Source organism: Lissotriton helveticus, chromosome 3_1 (assembly GCF_964261635.1).
Source record: "Lissotriton helveticus chromosome 3_1, aLisHel1.1, whole genome shotgun sequence".
In the NCBI taxonomy this organism is placed as follows: domain Eukaryota; kingdom Metazoa; phylum Chordata; class Amphibia; order Caudata; family Salamandridae; genus Lissotriton; species Lissotriton helveticus.
In genome coordinates this window covers 166,239,023-166,265,640 of record NC_136061.1, presented here as the reverse complement: position 1 = coordinate 166,265,640, position 26,618 = coordinate 166,239,023, and the positions used below count along the sequence as shown (strand labels likewise).

The 26,618-nt window shown below is 44.5% G+C and overlaps 1 protein-coding gene across 1 annotated transcript in view; it reads left to right on the top strand.

The window, feature by feature from the left end:
- Positions 1 to 25,300, top strand: part of LOC144822228 (eosinophil peroxidase-like) — an 85,003-nt gene extending 59,703 nt beyond the window's left edge. Inside the window, exons 11-14 of the mRNA XM_078679477.1 lie at positions 8,161 to 8,331; positions 18,980 to 19,217; positions 22,215 to 22,426; positions 23,764 to 25,300. Of these exons, the coding sequence (XP_078535603.1) occupies positions 8,161 to 8,331; positions 18,980 to 19,217; positions 22,215 to 22,426; positions 23,764 to 23,786 (644 nt within the window). The 3' untranslated portion in view covers positions 23,787 to 25,300. The remainder of the gene's footprint in view (positions 1 to 8,160; positions 8,332 to 18,979; positions 19,218 to 22,214; positions 22,427 to 23,763) is intronic.
- The last annotated feature ends 1,318 nt before the right edge of the window (positions 25,301 to 26,618 follow it).

Here is a 26,618-nt window from a genome sequence, read left to right as displayed (position 1 = left end):
TGCTAAATTACTGATAGTAAGGCAAGCCCGTCTGCGCCCGTCCGCGCCGGGACCGGGCCCAGGGCCACAACTCCTGCCCGACCGACGCCAGATACCGACAGGACGTACACAAGCCACGACTTATTGGCACTTCAGCCAGCGCCCAACACTTGCTGTACAAAAATAGAACCTTCAGAATTACATAGCCAGTCTGCTACCTACTGCCCCCATTGTAACCATACAATACCTTTACGATTACCTGTCGTAAATACGGCATCTGCAAGGAAGGGAAAAATAGCTGTCATAACAATTGCCCTTATCAATGCGCGCTCACTCGTTAAGCATAGGCAAGAGGTCTCAGACCTCATTACCGACTTTAAATTGGATGTTCTGTTTGTCACTGAGACATGGACCGATGAAACATCAGAGCCAGACTTAGCTATAGCAGTACCGGATGGATACAAAGCATACCACCAGGACAGATTTAGACAACGAGGGGGTGGGCTGGCCATAATAGCCAGAGACTCATATCCTGTCAGAACGATTCCTATCCCATCCACATCCTGTGAAGCCATGCAGTTTGCCATCAAGTTATCACCTTTGTTTAACTTCAAAGGAATATTGATATATCGTCCCCCTGGAACAAAAACAGCCTTTCTTAACAGCATTAACACAATGTTGGAATCAGTTGCCACTGAAAGTACATTTATGGTCCTAGGTGACCTGAATTTTCACTTGGACCAATCCCATCTAACTGACACGGTCACCCTAACTTCCGACCTGGAAATACTAGGGCTAAAACAACGGGTCACCTCCCCCACTCACTTAGCCGGCCACATTTTGGATCCCATATTCTCCAATTTAGAAGGCCTACAAATAACCAACATATTACCCCTGCCATGGACTGACCATCATGCTATTTTTGCTACTATCACCATTAATACTCCTTGCGATAATAAACCTACTCCCATCCCTCAAAAGTCTTTTAAAGATTGGAAAAACATCAATCTGGACGAGCTAAGGTCAAAACTGGATCATACTTGCCCAGTACTGTCTGCTGACCCCAATTCAGCATTACTTCAATTTCACTCCTGGCTGGGTTTGGCCACGAATCAATCAGCCCCGACCAAAGAATTATCTAAAAATAGATCTAAACCCACTGCCCCCTGGTATAACGAAGAACTAAGGGCACAAAAGCAAATCAATCCGGAATAAGGAGAGACAATGGAGGAAAACCTACGATATAGCAAGCAAAGCAACCTATAAGGAATCTTTAGCACTCTACAAAGCCATGATTACAAAGGCGAAAAAAGACTACTACTCTGACCAAATCCAAAAATCCTAAAATTCCAGTAGACGATTGTACCAAATCACAAAATCACTGTCAGGCAATTCCCCGGATCTCACTCCCCCCCGTCACAATCTTTATGTGACTCCTTAGCCTCTTTTTCTTTACCAAAGTTGACGATATCTATCAGGCATTCTCGGCAAAATCACTCCCTAGGACAGTTAATTCCTTCACTCTACCTCCAGCCAACACGTTCCCCAGCTTTCAACCAGTCACAATGGACCAAATCAAAATCATAGTGTCCACTATTAAATCAGGATCGGCCCTGGACCCTTGTCCACTCTCAGTGCTTCTGCCGGTAATGGACTCCATCATTCCATTACTTACCCAAGTCTGCAACTCCACTCTACTTGCAGGCACTTATCCAGACCCCTTAAAAAACACCCTACTAAAACCCCTGTTAAAAAAACCTTCCCTGGATAAAAATGAGCTAAAAAACTACAGGCCCATTGCAAGTCTCCCGTTTGTGGCTAAGGTGATCGAAAAAGCCATGAACATTCAGATTTCTGAATTCATTGAAAAACACCATCTCCTGGATGGCACGCAATTTGGATTCCGGAAATACCATGGGACAGAGACAGCCTTGATTAAGGCCGCCGATGATATCAGGGTAATCCGGGATCAGGGGGGAACAGCCATCCTGGTAATGTTGGATTTATCAGCGGCCTTCGACACGGTCGACCATACAATCTTGGTCGATCGTGCCGAGGGATTCGGAATCTGCCACTCTGCTAAAGATCTCATTGCCTCCTTCCTAGCCAAAAGGACGCAGGCTGTCATCTTAGGCCCATTTCAATCGGCACAACTTTCATCTCCCTGCGGAGTTCCTCAAGGCTCATCCCTTAGTCCGACACTTTTCAACATTTATGTGTCGGACCTTGCTAAAACCATCAAAGCATACGGGATGAGCCTAACCTCCTATGCCGATGATACCCAGTTGGTACTGGCAATCAAAGGTGACGGAGATCAAGTGGCGGAAACATTTAAGAAGGGACTTGTTGACATAGGAGAATGGATGGCCACTAATTGCCTAAAATTAAACTCAGATAAAACTGAGGTGGTCATATTTGGACCTCTTCTCCCAGCCTGGCCATCAAGTTGGTGGCCAGATGCCTTCGGTACCCCTCCCACCCCAACCGCCAAAGTTAGGAATCTCGGTATTGTGTTCGATGAAGGTTTACACTTCATGGATCATGCCAATAAAACAGTTTCCACAGCACATCTAAAACTAAAGATGATCAGAAAAATCCGACCTTTTCTCCCAGAGTCTGCCATCAAAACTTTGGTCACCTCCCTAGTATTTTCTGCTCTGGATTACTGCAACGGCCTCTTTCTCAACGCCCACTCCAGAGTAATAACCAAACTACAAACTATCCAGAACGCAGCAGCACGCCTGCTTTCAGGCAAAACAAAATATGAATCAATATCAAGAAGCATAAAGGATTACCACTGGCTCACCATTCGAAACAGAATCCATTTCAAGTCCCTTTGTATCGTGTTCAAAGCGCTCAATAACCAAGGACCTCACTTTCTGAAAGAGCAGCTGCAACAGTACAAACCTAGCAGAATGTTACGTTCAGCTACCCTCGGCCAACTGGTCATTCCTCGTACAAAGACGGTATCTTGGGGTGATCGACGCTTCTTGGTGGCAGCCCCGAAGCTCTGGAATACTTTACCCCTAAACATCAGGCAGTGCCCCTCCCTCCTTCACTTCCGTAAGCTCCTAAAAACTTGGCTGTTCGATCAATGATTCTTCCGTCCCCACGTTTCTCACCACAAGTAACTGGTTTCATTAGCGCCAAGACGCCCGAGGGTATATGCTGCGCTTTATAAATATCAAAAATAAATAAACAAATAAATAAGCCAGCTAATCCGTTCACAATCAGCATTCATGTTATGTTATATGGCACTCATAAAGCGCGCAGCTACTCCCAGGACTGTCCCGGCGCTAAAACAAAGCCCACACAACAACTAGCAGAAAGAGAAACTCTGCTTCCCAAAAGTAATCCACTGGGTTTACAGCTGAAACAGCCAGGTCTTTAATTTCCGCCTAAACGTGAGGAGGTCTTCCCCCTGTCTGAGACCTAGTGGCAGAGAGTTCCATAAGCGAGAGACTGCCACTTGAAAGGATCTGCCCTCAATCCTCGACAACTTGACCTTGGGAGTGAAGATCAGAAGTTGAGCGGAAGACCTCAGAGTGCGCTGGGGAATGTAATGCTGAAATCTTTCATTGAGGTAAGGAGCCCCATTCTTATGGAAGGCTTTAAAGACAAGCACCAATGATGTAAAATGGATCCGTTTCTGGACCGGGAGCAAATGCAGGGAGACCAGCAAAGGGGTTGTGTGTGTCCTGGGACCTGCCAGAAAAATAGCTCTGGCCGCAGCATTTTGGATCACTTGAAGATGGCCGACTAGGTACGCAGGAAGGCAAAGGTAGTGGAGTGGTGTGGCTCACTGGTTAGAGGCGGCAGACCCGGAAGCCGAGGACGGCCCGGGACCAGGGTTCAATTCCCGACGCGGCAGGGTCGTGGACCAGGGTCAGCGGACTCGATAATTCTCGCCTCGGTGCCTACTCTAACCAGGGATCACACTCGGGAACTCTGGGCATTAGCTTTCCACATCTCCACAACGGCCCCCCACATACGCCGGGGATGCCTGGCTTCACCTTGGAGATACCCAGTAGGGACCATCTCACAGGGAAAGCCAGGACGGGTTCCCTAGCGGTCTACAGCGCGGAGATACCCCATGTGGGGTGATTCAGGCGCTTTACAAGACACCATTACATTACATTACATTACAAAGGTAGAGGGAATTGACATAATCCAACATAGAGATCACCAAGGCCTGTACGACCATCTTTCTATGCGAGACAGGAAGTAGGGGGAGGAAGTTTTGCAGCATTCTCAACAACCCAAAGCAGGTTCCAGCCACTGGTTGTATCTGGGCCTTCATTGAGAGGGTGGAATCCAGTTTCACCCCTACATTGTTAGCTGTGTTCACTAGTGCTGAAGGGGGGACATATCTTGCGGCCACCAATTAAGCCAGGCATCGCAGGGGCCGGAGCCAAAGAAAATAATCTCAGATTTATGTCTTACCTTTCAATTGATTATTTCTGAGCCAGGAGAAAACCTCAGATAAACAGATTTTAATAGCATTGCCACTGAACTCGGCCCCCTTCACACATGTGAACAGCAGTTGGGTATTGTCCGCATATGAAATTATTTTCGCACTGTGCTTCTCGGCTATGAGTGCGAGAGGGGCCATGTACAAATTAAACTGAGTGAGGCTCAAAAATGAGCCCTGAGGAACTCCGACGTTCATAGGCAGTATATCAGCAGAGAAAGGAGGGGACCAAATAGTTTGTTTACGGTTTTTAAGAAAGGAGGTGAACCAGCTCAATACAGTACCTCCGACACCCCACTCCTCCAGTCTGCTGAGCAGTCTGTTAATGGGTACGGTGTCGAAGGCAGCAGAGAGGTCCAACAACACCAGTACCGCATTTCCTCCTTTATTCGTTTGGGTTTTAATAGCTTCAGCAACTTCCAGTAGTGCAGTTTCTGTGCTGAAATTAGCCCTAAAACTGGACTGACTGGAATGAAGTAGATGATTCGCCTCCAGGTATTCTGTGTAATCATATTGACATATTTCTCCAAAACCTTGGAGAAGAAAGGCAGTAGAGAAATAGGCCTGTAATTACAGGCTGCAGCGGGTTCTGCCAATGGTTTTTTCAGCAGCTGGAGTATTTTGGCGTGTTTCCAGGACTTAGGCATAAGGCCCTCCCGAAGAGCAGTATTAAGAATGAAGTTTACTGCAGGATTGAGTACCTCTGCAGTCGATGATAGTATTTTAGCCGGGCAGGGGTCAGAGGGTGAGCCAGATTTGAGTGACTTCATAATTCAGAGGGATGTTTCCAAAGGAATAGGAGGGAACTGCGACCAAGATGGTTCAGTACAACGCCTAGCAACAGGCGCTAGAGCAATGGCCGCATCCAGAGCTAGCGGCTCTGTTTAACAAAGGCTTGGATAGTTTTGATTTTAGCATGGAAAAAACATGCCAGCAAGTTAGTCCATTCATTAGTCACCGTAAACAGGCTGCTTGCAGACTTAGGAGCTGCTACATTTTTCACGATGTTAAAAAGTTCTCTGCTTTTATTACTAGCCTCATTGATTTGACTAGAAATGAAGAGTATCTTTCCCTCGCGGACATTTCTGTAATGCTCTCTCAAGGCCTGCTTGTAAATGCCTTTGTCTATGGAATTATAATTTGCCCACTATTTCCTTTCAAGGCGTTTGCACTCACTTTTACTTGCCTTCAGGGCCATCGAGAACAAGGGGGAACTGACTTGGTTAGTTTTAGTTGACCTCATAGTAGGGGGCGCCATTTCCAAGGCACGTAGTTGGAACCAATGCTCTAAGGCGAGCACATCGTCCTCTAGGTTACCACTCAGTGGGATAGCGTATTGACTAAGTGCTTTCTGCATAGTCTCTAGGGAAATCAAGTGAAAACGTCTGTAATTGTTAGCACGGGCCTGGCCTAAAGAGAGATGCTTGTCGGGCTCTCTAGAGACTCCAAAGCCTAACAGGCAATGGTCCAACCAGACTAAGGGAAGGGGAGCATCAGTTTCAATTTCTTTAAATGAAAAAATCTGATCTAATGTATGCCCCTTCTCATGGGTAGTGAGATAGACATACAGGGTCATATTCAGTATCTCCATACATTCATACAACCTTACTGACTCTGGATCAGAAATTATTGTCCAAGTGTATGTTGAAGTCCCCCAGAACTAGACAATGGCTATATTTAGCTGCTATGGGGGAGATAACATGGCTAAGTGACTCTAAACATTTTCCGGCTGGCCCTGGAGGACGATAGATAACTAGGCCAGCAATGGACTGTTGTGCGGAGATAGTTAGAGGAAAGCACAAACTCTCAGCTCCTACTCACTCCAGAGTGGGTAATACAGCACAGTTAAAGGAACTCCGGTAAATCAAGGCTACCCCCCCTCCTCTGCCTTCGACTCAGTCTTTTCTCAGAATAAGGTAACCAGGGGGGATTGCACTAGCAATCGTAGGATTGGATGCTTCAGTCAGCCATGTCTCCATTAGGATCAGCAAATCAGGGGTAGAATCTACTAAGAGGTCATGTATTTAAAGTTCGTGTTGTTTAACTGAGCGAGTATTTAATAGAAATGCCTTCACATAACCACCAACACCATCCCGCATAGTGTTGTAAGTGCACATGTTAAGGTTAGTACTGTGTTTCCTAAAATAAGGGGGGTCTCCACTCACAGTGATCGCAAGACAAGCGGTTATGCTTCCCCTGCACAAGAAAGTGGGGCCTGCAACTCAAACTCTTACCAATGGTGTAGAGACTATCTCTACTGTAGGAGACAAGTTTGTCCTGACCTGATGGTATGCAAACAGCATTCCGGGCGCCGGTCGCCTCCGGGACGCTGTTGGGCGCAGACGGGCTTGCCTTAGGCGTGCCTTAGACGTGCCTTTGGCGCACCAGCGGCGCGCCCGCTGCGCGCTTGCCCAGCGTCCCGTTTAAATGAGGCCAGGGTGAAAAGAACTAGACCGCACCGTCGAAGAAAAATGGCGATGGTTGGTACCAGCAGCCTCCCAGGTCAGGGTTCGATTCCCCCACCCTCTCCACACAATTCCCCAACATAAAACAAAATTCCCCAGTTCCCACAAATCAGGAGAGAAAGTATTTAAAATAGCGGAAACAGTTTTCAGGCAGCTGAGAAAACTGAAGTTTTGTTTAAAGGCAGATGAGTCACAATACAGATTAAGTCCCAATTATTCAGTTAAAAGGTTTATAAAAACGTGCAAAATGCGCAAAAGATTAGCAGCAAATTCGTCAGGTAGAGTGAAGCGTTCTGGGCAATTACGGGGTCTGGCGCGCTTGCGCAGCGTCCCATTTAAATGAGGCCAGGGTGAAAAGAACTAGACCGCATCATCGAAGAAAAATGGCGGTGGTCGGTACTAGCAGCCTCCCAGGTCAGGGTTCGATTCCCCCACCCTCTCCACACAATTCCCCCAACATAAAACAAAATTCCCCAGTTCCCACAAATCAGGAGAAAAAGTATTTAAAATAGCGGAAACAGTTTTCAGGCAGCTGAGAAAACTGAAGTTTTGATTAAAGGCAGATGAGTCACAAAACAGATTAAGTCACAATATTCAGTTAAAAGGTTTCTAGAAACGTGCAAAATGCGCAAAAGATTAGCATCAAATTCGGCAGGGAGAGTGAAGCGTTCTGGGCAATTACGGGGGCAATTTAATGGATCAGTCAGTGATTTAAGGGAGATTCCAATATCAGTCAGTCAAGAAACCCAAAGGGTAAAACCATGTGTCGGTCCAAGTACAAATGGATGTATATACTGAAGTGTCAAGTTGAAAAGGGATAATCCAAGTCAAGGCTAGCACACTGCCCCCAAACGATCAGTACCATGGAGTCCAATGCAAACATTGCAACTGCTCAGGATTAGTTCAAGCACAAACCATACACGTTCTCTCTGGCTAAAACACTACTTTCTGGGGCATGCACCAAAATTTACAAGGTGGTTAAACAATAACATATATAGTACAAAAGTAATTACTCTATCCAATTGGAAGGCTCCTTTTGACTCTGTTAAATACTTTAACAGAACTTGCATGGTTTGCGTACAAGTGAAAGCTAACTAGAAAGTGTAACTTTCATTTCCTCTCATACAGGCCACTGCTTATGTAAACTGATGGATTTTCTAAAACTTTCTTGCTCTTTCAATATAGCCACATCGTCACAATCATGGTACAGATGTAATAATCCTTATTGATAATTTTGTTTTGCAGGTGGCATTGACCCTCTCCTCCGTGGCCTCATGTCAAATCGTGCAAAACTGAACAGGCAGAATCAGATGGTGGTGGATGAACTGCGAGACCGTCTCTTCAAACTATTCAAGAGGATTGGACTTGATCTAGCGGCTATCAACATGCAACGAGGCCGAGATCACGCCCTCCCAGGTATTGACCCTTTTAGGTTGGGATCAAGGAGCATAGTGAGTAAACACTGGTATCCCAGGTAAGGAACCAGATGGAAGAGAATAAAGCTTCACAGACAAGTGACTAGGAGAAAGAGAGAACATGAATTCTAGGCAAAAAAGACAAAGGTAAGAAACCAGGTAAGGAGGGAACGAGAGATGCCTTAACTCAAGGCATCAGCTATTAAACCATAATAAAGAGAGCTGAGCCTTCCAGGTAAGTAGCCTAGGGGGCAACAACATAGTTTTCAGATAAGAAACTCTGGCACAGCTCTATTGTCCAGAGTAAGAGAACATAATTGTAGATGTGCATTAAATAGACTTGTTCAGTTGAAAGCGAAGGCTTTTACCTAAAAAATGTCTTGTCTAGTGTATACAGTGGCAATGGCAACTGGTGACATTTCGGGTAGGTTGTGGTGCAAAACTGCTACTTATACTGGCCTCTTAGTGTGTCCAGCAAGCAAAGTAGACCATCGTCAGTGCAGTTGTTTTCTTTGTAGGTGAGTGAACAGTACATTTTTGCAGCTCCATTTTTTAAAATAAAACTGTGCCTATTAGAACATTGCTATATGCCCAGCAGTAATACTGGCTGCCGAGCTCACCATTATTTATGCCAGAAGTAAAACCGTGCTTTTCAGATAGTGTGTTGCTGCTCATCAAAATGTGAGCATCAAAACATAAAATATAACAGAATCTACCAGGGTATTTATATTGATACATACTTGAGTATTGCTCTAATGTCGGAGGTTTAAGCCAATAACTTTAGGGTTCTACTCTAATATTCTCAGGCACTTTTTTCAAATGATGCTTGTTATGTCAGCCTACCCGAGGTACTGGTAAAAAGTCCCAGTGTGATGCACAAATACACCAGAAGGTTGGGCAAGTTCTGCAAGTGACTACTTAAGCTTGTCAGTGTTCTGTTAAATGTGCCAGCCTGCCATGGGTGAGACTGAAATTATCATGGAGGCTCAGTTCTGCAATAGTGTTTCTTAAACATGTCCTGGCTGTTCAATGTGCCATATAGTGTTCATGGTACATATGTTTTCTATCTTCCCTTTACATTCAACTCTCACTGCAGTAGGCACAACCCACCACTTAACTGTACAATCAAAGCATAAACATCCTGTGCAATTGCACATATGTTTGAAATAAAACCCACAAACTGTTATTAACAAATTTTTAACTACCCAGGTACCAGATTTCAACCTCCCACGCTAGTTCTATATGGCTTGTACATTTTGGAAAGGAACTACTTCCTTTACTGATTTCATAAAAGGAAACGAGTGAGAACATTTACAGACGTCATAAGTGAAACTGTTTTTCCACCAGAAAGTCTTTTCATATCAGAAAAAAACAGCCCAAAAAGGGGTTAATGTCATTAAGTTTAAAAAGCAGGCTGAGGTCCCTGGCCTTTAGTGATCTCCTATGGTGGCTATGGAAGATGGTTTTAAGAAGTTTAGTGTAAAATCTAGGAGACGAGGATGGATGAAGAAAGAGGCTTTATTAAATGTACATCATAGCGAACACCTCAGCCACAGCTGTCATTGTCAATGTTCTCCAAAGACTTACGCAGGAGCCTCAAATAGAAACCTTTCCACAAAACATTCTAACCGCATCAGCAAGGGTGCGGGGAAATAACATTCTGTTGTGGGGAGGAAAGGAAAGATGCAAACCAGTGTGAGTCTCCTCCCCTTATTCGGAGGATACTATACACCCCCCTTCTATACAAACATTAAGTTCACACGAAAAGAAAAAGACCTATGTACCTACCCAAATGTACCTCCTCCACTAATTACCTACTACTAGGAGACCTGAATGTGCATTTCTTGGACCCAGAGGACAAGCAGGCCAGTGAACTACTCCAGGATTTCACCTCAATGGGCCTTGACCTCAAAAACCCACGGGCCACCCATGAAAGAGGACAACTGCTTGACCCTATCCTCTCTAACATCACCAATCTAAGAACGGTCGACCATATTCCCCTTCCCTGGACGGACCACTTCTTGGTCTCCCTAGTATGGGATATCATTATTCCGCCCCCTCCATCTTCCAAAACCAGAACGTATAGCAGACGTTGGCAGAAATTGGACCCAGACATGTGGGCTGCCAAACTTAGGGAAAACGCCCCGCCCCCCCCCCACGACGCCCTAGCAGGGGACAAAGAACTCAGTACCTGGATTTCCCAATCGCTCGACGCTATTCTGCCAAAAACCCACTCTCTGAAACACATCAAGAGAGTTAATCCCTCACCCTGGTACACCCCGGAACTCAACCTTCTTCGCAAGATTTGCAAAAGGAACGAACGTATCTGGAGGAAGGAAAAAACCACGGAACAAAAAGAGTCATTTCGTATCTCGGTCAAAACTTACAAAAAAGAGCTCCGTAACACCAAAACTAGCTTCTACGAGAACAAAATTAAAAACGCTGCCTGCTCGGCCCATGAAACCTATACAGTTCTTAAAGAACTCCTCCACGCCCCTGACCCCCCTCTCAAACCCCTAGACCCCAAAGAAGCTGAAACTAAATGTAACAACTTAGCCACCTTCTTTGACGAGAAGATTCAAAAAATTCTTCTCACCATACCTCCCCCCGATCAGGCCGACACAGAGCAGGATCTCACTCTCACTCCCACCTCCACCCATCCCCCCCCCATCACCAGCTCACCCCCAACCCTCCCTGGATGCCTTCGGACCCATAACAACGGAAGAAGTAGGAGCTACGCTTGCCTCAATTAAAAGTGGCTCCCCCCTCGACCCCGCACCCCTCCGTTTCCTAAAAAAAGTGTCGAGCACCATCATCCCTCCCCTCACGGCCCTGATCAACTCCTCTTTCGCGGAGGGCATAGTCCCCCCCAGCTGGAAAGCGGCTGCTGTCAAAGGTCTACTAAAAAAACCTTCCTGAGACCCACAGGACCTCACCAACTACAGGCCCATATCCCTTCTTCCTGGAAACAGCAAGATCGCAGAGAAGCTGGTAAACAAACAACTATCGTTTACCTAGAAAGCAACAACCTCTTAGCGGTCTCCCAGACAGGGTTCCGTCCAGGCCAGGGCACGGACATCGCCCTCCTGGCAGCAGTAGAGAAGGCCAGAAGCATTCTGGACACAGGAGGATCAGTGGCAGTGATCCTCCTGGATCTCAGTGCGGCCTTCGACACTGTAGACCACCCAACCCTAATCCATCGTCTGGGAGAGATCGGACTAAAGGGTATGGCCCTGAAATGGTTAGAGTCCTTCTTATCAGGACGCTCATTTCAGGTACGGGAAAATGACAGCTGCTCATCCATCTTCCCCCTCCGGTGTGGAGTGCCACAGGGCTCATCCCTGAGCCCCACGTTGTTCAACGTGTATATGGCCCCACTGGAGAAGAGGGTCAGTTCGTTCGGCGTGTCAATCATCAACTACGCCGACGACACTCAGCTGGTCGTAACCCTCTCACATCCCCACCACGCCCCATCGGATCTCCACGGCTGCCTCTCTGAAGTCCACCGATGGATGAACCTCTCCTCACTTAAGCTGAATGGGTCCAAGACTGAGATCCTCTTGATGGGCCACAAGGGGATTTCTTTACCATCTCACCTTTGGCCCAGTTGCCTAGGTGACCCTCCCACTCCCAAGGAAGAGGTCAAGAGCCTGGGTGTGTGGATTGAAAGGGACATGAGCTTTAAAACTCAGGCTAAAAGAACGGCAGGGACATGTTTTGGGCTACTCAGAGCCTGTAGGAAGATCTTCCCCTTACTCCCTGAGACCGCAAGGAGGCTCCTCATTCAGGGTCTAATCCTGGCAAGATTAGATTACTGTAACGCCATCTACCTGGGAGCCCCTGAAGCCACCCTGAACTCACTGCAAAAAGTTCAAAATGCCGCCGCCCGCCTACTCACGGGCACACCAGGAAGATCCTCCGCCAGGCCGGCTCTTAGATCTCTCCACTGGCTCCCAGTCAGAGAAAGGGTCGTTTTCAAGGCCCTGTGCCTGGCCCATAAAACTCTCAACAATAACGCCCACCCCCTTCTCAAAGAACTCCTAGTCCCATACAAAGCGGAGAGAGACCTCTGGTCCGGTGCAGAAAATTTTATTGCAGTCCCGAGAGTCAGAAAAGCCAAGACCGGTGGCCGTCGCTTCTCGGTTCACACAGCAAAACAGTGGAACCATCTGCCACGAAAACTCAGGTCAGAACCAAACTACCTCCAATTCAGAAAAACCCTAAAGACCCTCCTTTTCCCGCAGACATAACCTCATCAGACGGCTGAACCCCCTTGGAGAACAGGTCAGCGCTGGGATGCTCCTTGAGTTACTACGCGCTTTACAAAACCATTAAATAAATAAATAATAAATAAACCTAGGAACTCTGGGGTGAGAACGAGGACAAGGAGGAGAGGGAGAACCGAGTATGGTAGGAGAGAGACCAATAGAACATGAAATCATGTGAAACTATAGTGAGCAGATGATACAACAATTTACTTTGCAGCATAATCTTTGAGGAAACTTGGACGGCATATCTTTTTTGCACTTGACCTGGGGTCAACTTTGGTTTTCTCAGTGTCAGCTGCAGTGGGTGCACTTGCTACAACAGGGGTCTAACTCTCCCCTTCTCCCGGTGCAGCAAGGTTTGTGAGGGGGATAGTGTACTTCACTACCCTCCCTAGGTTCCAAATTCTCCCGTCTTGAGCCTTAACTGCATTCCTGAATAACTTTATAATTCTCATAGGTCCTGTAAATTAGGACCACTTTGCTCCACACGTGTGAGCTTTGACGAAATCACCCACCTTGAGACTATGCCTTTGACTGCATGTGTTCTGTCATACCTTGATTTTTTATCAGTCATGACTCTGTTACCTGTCACTCAAAGAAATATTCTTAGAGAGATCTTACCACCCTTTGTGTCACTTCATCCACCCTGGTACCAACCTAAAGTTGGGCTTCCTAGCTTTCATTAGTTCAAAAGGTGTCAGGTTTGTAGTTTGATGTGGCGTTAGCCTATATGCCTCCTAACGCTTCATCACCTCTTCCCTTCAGCACATCCCATTGACTCTTGCTAACTGGATGCTCTCCTTGATGGGTTTGTTCAGTCTTTCCACCATCCCACTAGCCTCTAGGTGATACAGAGCACAGAACTTGTGTTTTATTCTATTGCACTCTAAAAACTCCTTCATTTTATGGGAGCAGGTTTGAACCCTGTTGTCCATCTGTATGGTACTGGGCAACCCCTCCCTAAGGAACACTTCCAGCAGGAACTCAATGACTGATTTTGTGGTGATCTCGGAGACAAAATTCAACTCGGGCCACTGGGTACAAGTCTACCAGCACTATTATATACAGTGACCGGTTCTATCCTGTTAATGGACCAATTATGTCTAGGGCCACAACCACCCACGGGCCCTCTGGTGATGATCTGCAGTGCAAGGGCGGTGTATGCAACTTGAGTATCTTATCACTAGAGGAGCACGGTACACAATCCCGCATCTTCCTCTCTATGTCCGAATCCATGTTTGGCCTCAAAAAGTCTAAACATAGCCTCTGTTTAGTCTTGGTAATACCAAGATGTCCCTCATGGGCCAAGTTGATCAGTATGTCCCTTAAGGTTCCGGGCGGAATTAGCTTCATGCCACTGAAAAGGCACTGATCCACTATGGACAGGTCATCTCTAACCATCCTGAATGGTTTGAGTGACTCTTTTGTTTGTCCTGAACTGAGCATCCACACTGTGTCCTTTCACATACCCTCTGCAAGAGTGGGTCAGTCTTCAAATCTTCCTATCACTTTGCTTGTTCTACTACACTTTCCCATTTTGTAGGCCCAAAATGTCATCCTCCTGTTTGCTAGCATAATTTTTCCCCTCCCATTGGTACCCTACAATGTGGGAGAGACAATTTGCAGCATGGTACGTCTCCACCTCAAATGTATATTCGTGTAGATTCACCACCCACCTCCTCATCCTACTCGAGATAGAGTCTAGTCCTTTTTTTGTCAAAACTTCAACGAGAGGTTTATAGTTGGTCCTCAAGTCGAACTTGGTTCCCATTACAAAATTTCTAAATTTGTTAATGACCAAATGTGCAGTTAAAGCGTCCTTCTCAATCACAGAGTAGTTCATCTCTGCCTGACGCAGCGATCAAGAAGCAAATACTTTTGTCTCCTATCCCTTTTCACCCTCTTGAGTCATGACAGCTCCTTGGCCTTTGAAGCTAGCATCTACTGTTATAACCGTTCTCCTACCACTTAAGAATGTCTTCAGGTTGGGAGCATCCGCCAATGCTGCTTTGGTATCCTCAAACTCTTTCTGACACTCCTAACTCCAATCAAACATTATCCCTTTCTTCAACAGATTGCGAAACTGGTATGTTTGCCTAGCAAAATTCTGAACAAACTTATTATAAAACTCAACCATACCCACAAAGGATTTGACTTCCTCTTTGGTTTTAGGTGGTGTAAGGTTTAGTATGGTGTCTTGCAGCTCTGTTTTAGGTGGTATGCCCTCTGCTGTCACTATGTCCCAGAAACTCTATTTCAGAGCAACATATTCTACACTTTTCCTTTTTTACCATATGTTCCTGCTCCTGGAACCTCATCAGAACTTGTTTGAGCTTTTGGTCATGTTGTACTCCATTCTCCCCAAATATCAGTACATCATCCTGGTAGCAAAGCACCCCAGGGATCCCTTGGAGTAGATTGGACATAATTCTCTAGAAAACTGCAGCCGCTGAAACAAGTCCAAACACGATACAGAAAAGGGGGTGGTGATGAACAGAGTGTCTGAATTAAGCAGACCACTCTTACCCAGTCCAAAGATCAGGGCTTGATCCATCACCGTTATTTATCTCACTGCCCCATCCCAGCTCAGAACCTGGCTATATGCAAATCAGTCTGTCCCTGGCCCAGTGCATCATGGGAACAGGGCAGACCAAACTACCAAGCCAATTCTTCACCAGAAAGGAGACAAGCTACCGGGGACCGGTTTCTGGCATTTCAGCCTCTTCGGCCCGGCTTGCTTGAATCCTGATGGAGCAGTGAGAAAGGGACTCATGTCTGAGTATACCCTGCCACACCTATAGTGGCCAAAAACGATACAGAAAAGGGGGTGGTGATGAACAGAGTGTCTGAATTAAGCAGACCACTCTTACCCAGTCCAAAGATCAGGGCTTGATCCATCACCGTTATTTATCTCACTGCCCCATCCCAGCTCAGAACCTGGCTATATGCAAATCAGTCTGTCCCTGGCCCAGTGCATCATGGGAACAGGGCAGACCAAACTACCAAGCCAATTCTTCACCAGAAAGGAGACAAGCTACCGGGGACCGGTTTCTGGCATTTCAGCCTCTTCGGCCCGGCTTGCTTGAATCCTGATGGAGCAGTGAGAAAGGGACTCATGTCTGAGTATACCCTGCCACACCTATAGTGGCCAAAAACGATACAGAAAAGGGGGTGGTGATGAACAGAGTGTCTGAATTAAGCAGACCACTCTTACCCAGTCCAAAGATCAGGCTCATTGCACCATCAGGATTCAAGCAAGCCAGGCCGAAGACGCCTGGAATGGCAGAAACCGGTCCCCGGAAGCTTGTTTCCTTCCCAGTGTAAGAATTGGCTTTTGTAGTCTGGTCTGCCCTGTTCCCATGATGCACTGGGCCAGGGACAGACTAATTTGCATACAGCCAGGTTCTGAAACTGGGATGGTGCAATGAGCTAAAAAACGGTGTTGGATCTAGCCCTGATCTCTTGACTGGGTGAGAGTACTCTGCTTTATTCAGAGACTCTGTCCATCACCACCCCTTGTTGTAAATAATTTTGTCCACCCTAAGCGTGGAAGGGTATACTCAGATGTGAGTCCCTTGCTCATTGCACCATCAGGATTCAAGCAAGCCGGGCCGAAGACGCCTGGAATGGCAGAAACCGGTCCCCGGAAGCTTGTTTCCTTCCCAGTGTAAGAATTGGCTTTTGTAGTCTGGTCTGCCCTGTTCCCATGATGCACTGGGCCAGGGACAGACTAATTTGCATACAGCCAGGTTCTGAAACTGGGATGGTGCAATGAGCTAAAAAACGGTGTTGGATCTAGCCCTGATCTCTTGACTGGGTGAGAGTACTCTGCTTAATTCAGAGACTCTGTCCATCACCACCCCTTGTTGTAAATAATTTTGTCCACCCTAAGCGTGGAAGGGTATACTCAGATGTGAGTCCCTTGCTCATTGCACCATCAGGATTCAAGCAAGCCGGGCCGAAGACGCCTGGAATGGCAGAAACCGGTCCCCGGAAGCTTGTTTCCTTCCCAGTGTAAGAATTGGCTTTTGTAGTCTGGTCTGCCCTGTTCCCATGATGCACTGGGCCAGGGACAGACTAATTTGCATACAGCCAGGTTCTGAAACTGGGATGGTGCAATGAGCTAAAAAACGGTGTTGGATCTAGCCCTGATCTCTTGACTGGGTGAGAGTACTCTGCTTAATTCAGAGACTCTGTCCATCACCACCCCTTGTTGGAAACAAGTTCAAACGGCATATGTTTGAACTTATAGGCCCCATGGGCGTGATAAACGCCCTCAGTTCTCGTTATTTAAGATGCAGTTTGACTTGGTAGTATGCAGAAGTCAAGTCAATAGTTGAGAATAACTTGGCTCCAGCTACCCTACTCATCATTTGAGTGATGTTCGGCAGCGGATATTTATCTACTATAACCTCCCTGTTCAGTGCTCTGAGGTCTATGTTATGTTATGTTATGTTAATTTCGATTTATATAGCGCCAAATCACCGACAGGTCTCTTAGCGCTTGCTTTGGGAACCCATCCTGGCTTTCCCTGCGAGATAAACCCTACTGGGCATCCCCAAGGTGAAGACCAGGCATCCCATCGCAGTGGGGCCATAGTGGAGATTAAGCAAGCTATTTCCCAGAGTTGCAGAGTGTGAACCCATGATTCGAGTAGGTACCGAGGCGAGAATTATCGAGTCCGTGGACATTTTGATCTCAAGACCCTGCCGCGCCAGGAATTGAACCCTGGTCCCGGGTCTGACCTCTGCATCAGGGTCTGCCTCCTCTAACCAGTGAGCCACACTTCTCCACAATCATACTGCCCGTCACCTTTCTTGGCCACTACTATCGGTGCCAGCCATTCTGTGGCCACCACAGGCTCAATCACTTTTAAACTGCCATTTCTCCAACTCCTCTCTTACCGCTTGCTACATGGATATGGGCAAGTTCCTCACCTTAGCTGAGACCGGCTGTTAGTGTTCTTTAAGTTTTATTCAATGAACATAGTGTTCATGACACCTCAACTGTTCTGAAAAAACTTCAGGGAATTCTTCTTCTATCTTCACTTTGAATTTGCCATCTGAACCAGAATTTGAGGGTCTTTATTGGGGTTGAGATAGATCCCAAGATCCTTTTTTGCTTGCCACCCTAGAAATATTGTCCCCCCTGTAGGATACATATATCTTGGTAACAGCATATCTGTTTTTGTATGCCACAGTTCCCCAAAAGAAACCTCTCATGTTTATAGGTTGTCCCCCATAGCCTCCCGGGTTTACATCTATTCTTTGCAGTTTTTTCTTACCCTTGAACATTTTGTCATACACATCTGCTGAGATTATTGTTAAAATGGAGCATGAATCAAACATTGCTTCAGTCTTTTGTTCCTCAATTCTTTTGAAGTCCCTGGGGTTACCCACACCTCTTCCTTCTATTTGCAAAGCAATCTCATATCACACTTGTGTATTTTCTTGTCTAGCATCCTCTGTAATTAATGTAACTCTTGCAACAGATCTTAAAATGAACTTTCCTCCCACACTTGTTGCAAGTCACTTTTAATGCTGGGCACTCTTTGCTGTTAGTCAAATGTCCCACCTTCCCACACCTATAACAGTTTCCTCTGAAACTCCAATTATTCGGACTCTCCTTTGGCTCTTTCTTGTCTCCTTTAACAACCAGACATTGCTCAGATCATCCACAGTCTCATTCACTTTTGTTTTCCCTACACAGTCATGCTTTATCTTGCTCACACTCGGCATCATGTGCTCCATCTGTTTGGCTACAATTACCACAGTTAGCACCAAGACATCTAACAAACAGCCTGACATATGCAAAGGAAAGAGCCACAATATCAATGAAGAAACTTTGATATTCTGATACATGGACAAAAAGAATCAACAATTGAAGTGAAATAATTAGGAAAATATACCCGGATGGGTTTTTGGTCAGTAAGCCATTTTGTACTATGTGATTCAAAATGAGGACATTACAACACAGGAGATCTTAGATTCCACATCTGCGCTCCTTTATTATGGAATCCTGTCCCATAAGCCAGTTTAGGCTTGTAACCATATGCACCTTTCATCCTGTGATGTGTGGTTTTGCTTTAAAAACTGTAAAGTATGAAATTAAAAACAGCAGAATTACAATGTTTGTTTGCTAAGAAGCCAAATCAGACTAAAGTTGTCATACATGACATGAGTACAATTCACAGCTGTGCCCCTAGATATCTTTAAGTGACGCCAGTGCCATAGTACTTTGACCCTCACTTATGATTTTGGAAGTTGCTTTCAACCTTCCACCTTCTCACCACCCAATGCAAATTTAACTGATTGCTGGTTCTGGGTATACATTTCAAAATTATTTTAATCTCACCACTGTACTGTCTAACTCTCTCAATAGATTATGGTGCGTGGCGGCGTTTTTGTGGACTCTCTGAGCCACAAAATCTGGCAGAACTCCGAAGTGTCCTGAATAATGGTGACCTGGCCAGAAAGTTGATGGATCTCTATGGGACTCCCAAAAATATTGATATCTGGCTTGGAGGAGTGGCAGAACCTTTTGTTCCTGGTGGAAAATTTGGACCTCTTCTAGCCTGCATTATTGGAAACCAGTTCCGAGTGGCACGGGATGGTGATAGGTAAGTGCATCACTTTTTAGAATATTTTTTATATTTGTGTAAGGAGATATGATATTGAACTGTAAACAAACAACCCCTATGTCTTTCTCATAAAGTAGTAGCTCTTGATTTGTGGTGAGAGACCCATGGGGACAGTTCAGAGTTGGCTAGGTGTCTTTATGGAGAGATTGTGTGCCTATATATGAAGAAGACACTATGTCTGTGGGAATATAGCCTAGATCTGTGTCTGTTGGAATACACCCCTTAAGGTTGTATCTGTATAGAGAATTCCCTATCAGTCGTATGTCTGTTGGGTTAGACCTCTTTAGATATATATACCTCTAGGGAAAATCCCCTTCAGATCTTTGCTGTTGGGATAGACCTCTTTAGGTTTATATGTGTAAGGAGAGTCCCCTTCAGGCCTGTGTCTGTTGGAGTTAAACTCTTTAGGTATATATGTATAGAGAGAGTTGAAGTAAAGGTGTAAGAATGTGTTCCTCTCTTCCAAGGCGGTCTTTCTTTGAACAGAAGGATAATTCATTTTCTTAGACACAACACAATAATCCAAGTTTGTTTGAGTGAAAGTAGTTCTTTTATTTACATTTATTGCTTTATAAATCCATTTCACTCTTTTGACTTTTTTAATAGACAGTTTTTATAGAAGAAAACAGCCGACACGTGTTCCGCCCTATGTGGCAAGTTCAGCCAGGGCTTTCTCAAGGCTGTGAGAGGAGAAAGATGCAATACATAAGTAACACTAGGCAAAGAACCCTCAGGGAGAAAGCATCAAACGTAGTGTTCAAGTGAGACGTGATTGGGAATAACAAAATTCTTATTTATTTAATTCGTACATAAAAGGATGATTTTAAAAACACATGTGAAAGGTGTGTGAAAGGAGTGTGAAGAGAAACAGACTCAAGCCATTTTTGCATCCATAGACTGTGAGAAAAGAAGAAGAAGAAAAAAGTGAGACTAAATATGGTGCTAGCAGAAGCATATCTCCAAACATATTTATTCTGAATACCGGTGAAGCAAAAGAACAAAGATTTAGGTGGAAAGATAGGCGCATTATTTTGTTAATTTGAAAGGTGATGTTATAGAGACTTCACTTGCAGTCTTAAGTGAGATCATGCAAAGTCAAGACATGGCATTAAGAAGAATTGCATGTAAAAATATGCTATCATACCTAGTCAATATGTAAAAAAAATCATATAATCTGAGAAGAGTTGAATATATTCCAAATTGCTTCAAGGAAACAGATACCTTTTAATTTCGTCCTTTTATGTAAGAATTTAATAAATAAGAAATTAATTATTCCCAATCACGGCTCACTTGAACACTACGTTTAGTGCTTTCTCGCTGAGCGCTCTTTGCCTAGTGTCACTTTTTTATGGCATCTTTCTTCTCTCGCAGCCTTGAGAAAGCCATGGCTCAACTTGCCACATAGGGCGAAACACATGTTGACTGTTCTCTTCTATAAAAACTGTCTAAAAAAAGTGAAATGGACTTATAAAGCAATAAATGAAAATAAAAGAACTACTTTCACTCAAACTAACTTGGATTATTGTGTTGTGTCTTAAAAAAGAAATTATCCTTCTGTTAAAAAAAAAGACCGCCTTGGAAGAGAGGAACACATGCTTACACCTTCCCTTCTACTTGTTCAATACAAGGTTGGAAAGGTTCAGAGCCTCAAGCAAAAGTTCCTATAGCATTTTAGGAATTAATATCCAGTACCAGGATCTCTCGACCATTCGTTTTCCTTAGAAATTCAATGTGTACAAAGAGTCCCCTTCTGGCCTATGTCTGTTGGGTTAAATCTCTTTAGGTAAACATTTGTAAAGAGAATTCCCTTCAAGTTTATATCTGTTAGTACAGACCTCCTTAAATTTGTCTGTGTACCTTACAGACCTGTGGGTGACCAATGATTGGTAATGACAAAGGAGAAGAAACAATGTTTACAAAATTACATAGCAGTTAAACATTGTTCATATGAGATTCTGAATGACAATTGTAGTATTCCTAATCTCTGTTTGCGTGTCAGTTCAAATGAAACTTCCAGCTGCAGCCAACATGTTTCATCACTCAGATTTTTCACAATTGAATGAGCTGTATGAAAATTCACGCAGACAGCACAAAAGGTTAATATGTCTGTAAATGAACGTGAATGATGAAAGTCCAAATTTTGATTTAAGTAGATGTAATATGTAAAAGTTCGGAAGCCTAATCAGTGTGGGCATATTTTGAGTGCTGAAATCCCTCTGGACAAGTATGAAAGACATGAGGCAGCACAGGTGTGGTATCCTCTATGGCCTAATAGAAAAAAATCAGTCACTTCTTGTTAAAATTACCAGATGCCTCCATCAGAGAGACAATTTCCCAACCCTAGACTTTCCTTTATCAATCGTTTGCATTCTAAGAGGGGCACTAACCCAATTGGACTATATATCTAAAAATAGTGATTTGGAAAAGGAAAACCCACATCTCAAACATGGGCTCCATGATTCAGGGGACTCATCTTTTATGCTTCTCTCCAATCCACGATTGGAATGGGTTCATGAAGCAAGACTCTGCTGAGAACTTTACCATTTAATCTGACTTTTCCCAGCTGTACAATACTGCTAGGTGGTGATAGCAGGCGCAGACCACTCACACTGCAAAAGGGATTTACTCAAGCGTAATATTACATACTTATGGGTAATACTGTGCATGAGTTAGGGCGTTAATGTTGCAAGGTAATCTTTTGTGAATTGCTTGCAGCAATAAATCTGGCTATGTGCATGTGCAAGTCACACTTACATGTGCAAGTTGTTTTTTGGATCGAGCGTAGTCTATCTGGATGTGCATTTCATCATGCAGTGCAAATTCTAGGTTTGGGGTTTAATTCGTGTATGCCTCATGGACTAAAAGGAATGTGATACTGGCAGTTTTAGCCAATAATACTGGTGTGAAATGTCTCTGAAATGTGCGTTGTATGGCTAGCAGACCGTCACCATGTGTGCTTCTTTCTTTCCAACACAGGTTTTATTATGAGAATCCTGGTGTTTTCAGCAGTGCCCAACGACGCTCTCTGGAAAGTGTCACGCTGGCGCGAGTCATTTGTGACAACACGGCAATCACTGAGGTGCCGAGAAATGTCTTCATGGCAAACAGTTACCCGCAAGATTTTGTGCGTTGCAACCAGATTCCTCCCCTCGATTTAAGCCCCTGGAGGAGCCGAGGCTCTGAGACTGGTAAGTTCAGGATGATACATAATCTTTGGGTTTTCCTTCCCAGGGGTGTGCAAGTACTGTCCCTGAAATAGGGGATTCTTGCTGATTCTCTGACTGGTGCTGCCTGGTGCTGGCAACAGAACCCAGATATTCCTATTTTGGTGGTGATGGTTTTCTAACTAAGTGAAAGATACGCCTAGTATTACTGGAGTGTCCCTGAGTGCATAAGAGATTAGGGCCACACACCCCTTCCAATGTTGTTGAGAAGGTTAATTGTAATTCCTCAAAGTCAGACAAATGCCTGAATACTCCATTACCCCTCTGCCTGTCATCCTTGTCCCAGTTCAAACTACTAGTGGAGGGGCCCCATACCAGAGTTTCCACACACTCTGTAAAAACGCACTATGCACAACATAGTCCTTTATCTAATTTACATTGCTATGATGTATAAATACCCTCCTATTTCCAAGATCCAGTTCCAGTTTAGACGCTTTTTCTGTTTAATTTATATGCTTCTATTTCGTCTCTCTCAGCTGACAAATATTGAGTGCAGTGGTCCGAGGTACCATTCCCGCTCACGTGCTGGGCTTGGGCAGGGACCTAGTTCTGGTCTCAGAATGTGTTGCATGGAAGCCACTGGGGTCAGCATTCCCATCGCTTAGTGGTGTCGGCAAAGGGTAGCACAAGGTTCCTTTATTCCATTTTCTCATTTCGCAATATGAGAGTCAGTAACTAGCAACCCATATATACAGAACTATTCTGCTAGTTCGATTGTTCTTCTGTTTGCAGCTACGAAGGTCAGAAAGGTAGGTTTCTATACATTTTCCGTACCTAATTCCATATAGGTACCTTGGTGATAAATATCTTCACAGTACATAGATGTGGAGTTTAGATTAGTAAATACTTAAATGTCTTTATGAACTAACCTTTTGCTTTTTTGTCCCTGGACATTGTTTTAAAAATATTCTGTCCCATCCATTTTGGCATTCAATATTCACATCCCCAGTCGTACTTTCCAGTACCAATAAGTAATCTAGACATTATTGTTTTCTACCATTCACATTTCTGTTCACATCCAATCCCTGCCTCTCATCTGGATTCAGTTTCACACACGCTATCTTCCTCGTACATACCCACTTTTTCTAATTCATGCATATAGTGTGTCCTACTTGTGCTTGCCTTCCTTCCCACACCAGACTTCCATCCTACTCATATATAGAGTATGTAAATCATGCTTACCTTACACTCACACACACCCACCTAATTTCTTAACCATACCCACCTCCCTCTATTCATTTAGCACTGGTTGGATTTTCCTTCATTTTGTTTTGCTCCAGTAACACGTTTTTCTTCCACAGAGGATGAAGATCCCACTCTGTAGGAGCCAGCGATATCCAGACCGAAGCTCACAAGACATTGAGCGTTCACTCCGAGCAAGGCAATCTTACCTTTGATCCTACATGGTCCTTTAATTGGTGCTTCTCTATCACCGTGGATTGACAGTTTTTTTAATTACTTCTGGGGAAACTTCAATCTTGCAATCTTCCTACCAGTGATCCTCCACTTAACACCAGTGTCTGGGGAGATATTTTCTTGAGAGCCACAGTCACTCTGATGTATGGTGAGGCCTTCGACAAGATACCACAAATGTATGGAAAGATTTTTAATACTGCAGTTCCACCCTCAGTCCCAGCATATAGGGCGTTATCATATGATCTTGCACTCCATTGTAGTGGATGGAGAAACCTTCTACCTGAGATGCTAAACCTAACCTAGTACATGGAGAGACCTTTTTCCCCAAATCCAACACCTAGTTCTAGTGCTTGGAGAGACCTTCATCCTGAGATCCTACACCTAATACTAGTGTTTGTAAAGCCCTCCATTCTGAGATCCTAAACCCAATCCTGGAGGGTGGCAAGACCTTCTTTCTGAGACTGTACACTTAATGGTACTGCATGGTGAATCCTTCATCCTCAAATCCTACACCTTATCCTAGTTTTTGAATAAATCTTCACCCTGAGATCCTACACCAAATCCTAGACTTTGGAGAGACCTTCATCATAAAATCCTGCACACAATCGTACTGTATGAAAGACATTCATCTTTAAAACCTGCACCCCATCAAAGTGTCTGTATGGACTTTCATCCTGTGGGCCTGAATGGAGTCATGGATACTGGAACCTGCCACTCTACACTCACCCTACTCTAGTTAGAAATGTCAAGCCTAAGATTTGATGCTCAGCCCTAGTCACTGGAAATACCTTAATAATAAGATACACCACTAGACTGTAGTATTCAATTGAAATACATTTGCCATGAGAGCATATGCTAAGTCCTTTTCTTTGTCAAGACTGCCATGTATCTATCCGAGGCATCAATCTGTTCATGAGTGTCATAATCCATTCAGCAGCAAGATTGCTCTTCTCCGCTCCACCTGAGAACCTCTGCATTGCGTGTGTGAGTGGTGGATCACAGTGTTTGGTTAATTGTAGAATCTAAAAGGATATGAATAATGAAGTTTATCTGATTTGATTCCTAATTCTAGGATAAAAGGGCACCTAGAAGACCCTCTGGTATGCTATAGAAAAAGTCTCTTTAGATGGTTTTTCACATATCATAAGTCAGAAGATCCTTCAAGCCTGTCTCTACTACTGTGTTCATGAAAGTCATTTGTTTTCCTGAAGTATGTATTGTTCCCCTTCCTTTCAATTGTCTATTATGAGTTGTTTGCACAAGATAAAGCTGGAAGCATACTTTCCTGTACTTCTAGTTTGTATGCTCGTCCAATTGTTTTGCAACGTATTCAGAGTCATTTATCGAAATGCTGCCATTATTCCAAGACTCTTAATTTAACATGTTATTTTTGTTATTAATAAATATGTTTGTTGAGTCCAATTCTTTTCTATGTCTGTTTTTGACTCCTTCTTCTCCATGGCATTAATTCTAAGAAGGAAACACTTTCTATGGGACTTGGGAACATATAAGGACCATTGCTTGTTTGATGGTGTGCTTGTCAATAGATTGGCTGGGGAAGATTTCTTTGCTTATTGGCTGTTGGCCTTCAAAGAGTGTACTGAAGCATGGGAGTTTCAGGGGAATGCTTACTAGTTGCTCTTTAGCTGTGTTCTTTTGGAAAGAGCACAATATTGCCTACCGAACGCTTGGGTTAATTTGCCATTCCAGGCAATGAACCTGCACCTGTGCCTGGAGCAGCCAGAATATAGGTGCTCTTGAGTAGGCTCTTCACCAAGGCTGAATGTGCTACTCCTTTGCCCTGCAGATACCACTTATGTGATGCCATTCACAAGAGAGCAACACATCATGCACCCATGTTACAAGTATATCACCTTCTGACGCCCTCTCCTTTCCGTGCTACATTGCACTACCCTCTAAGCTGCAGTGCAACAAGTGTACTCAGGTCTCACACCAGCAGTTTCTTTAATACTCCTGCTGCCCACTCCAGACAGCAACAAAGTTGAAGAGTGTGAGGTGTGGGACTGCTCACTCTTAATGCAACACTGCCCTCCTCCCACCTGGGTCTAATGACTTTACGGTGTTGTCTATACTGAGCCACTTGCAAGGCTGCTTCCTGTCCCTCACAGGACAGTAGGGGTGCCTCTTTTGTGCAGCGTTGTTAGCCATGTAGCTCTAGTAGGGTTCACCACCCTCTCATGCCTACTCTCTGGTTTAGCATTGTGTTGGATGATGAAATGTAAGAGATAGACATGCATTTTTATGGTTTTCCATATGCAGTTAGCTTTGAACAGCTCTACAGGTCCCTTTATGGTATTTCTTACGATATGGTCTGCTTAGCTCGATACTGAACTGGGCTATAAAATCTAAAATTCTCTGTAAAGTTGTGGTCCTGAGCTGGTATGGTTGGAAGGAGAACAAAGTGAAGAGATCTAAAAACTAAGGCCATTTGTAACCTCCCATAATTGAGTGTCTATGTGAGATGTAAAGAAGCGGTCAGAATGTTTAGCTATTTTGACCTGCACTGAATGGACTATAATAAACTTCTCCAAAACTGTCCAGGGAAGTGTGACAGATCTCATCATATATTCCATGCCTGTTCATTTGGTGATGTTTTTTTGTCTGTACAGTGCTGGATGGCCTCATAGCAGGTCAGAGCAGGTATGTATTAGGCTAATTTGATAGGTAAAAGTTGCAAGTTGTTGACAACTGTGTATTATGAAGCATCAATGATTTTCCA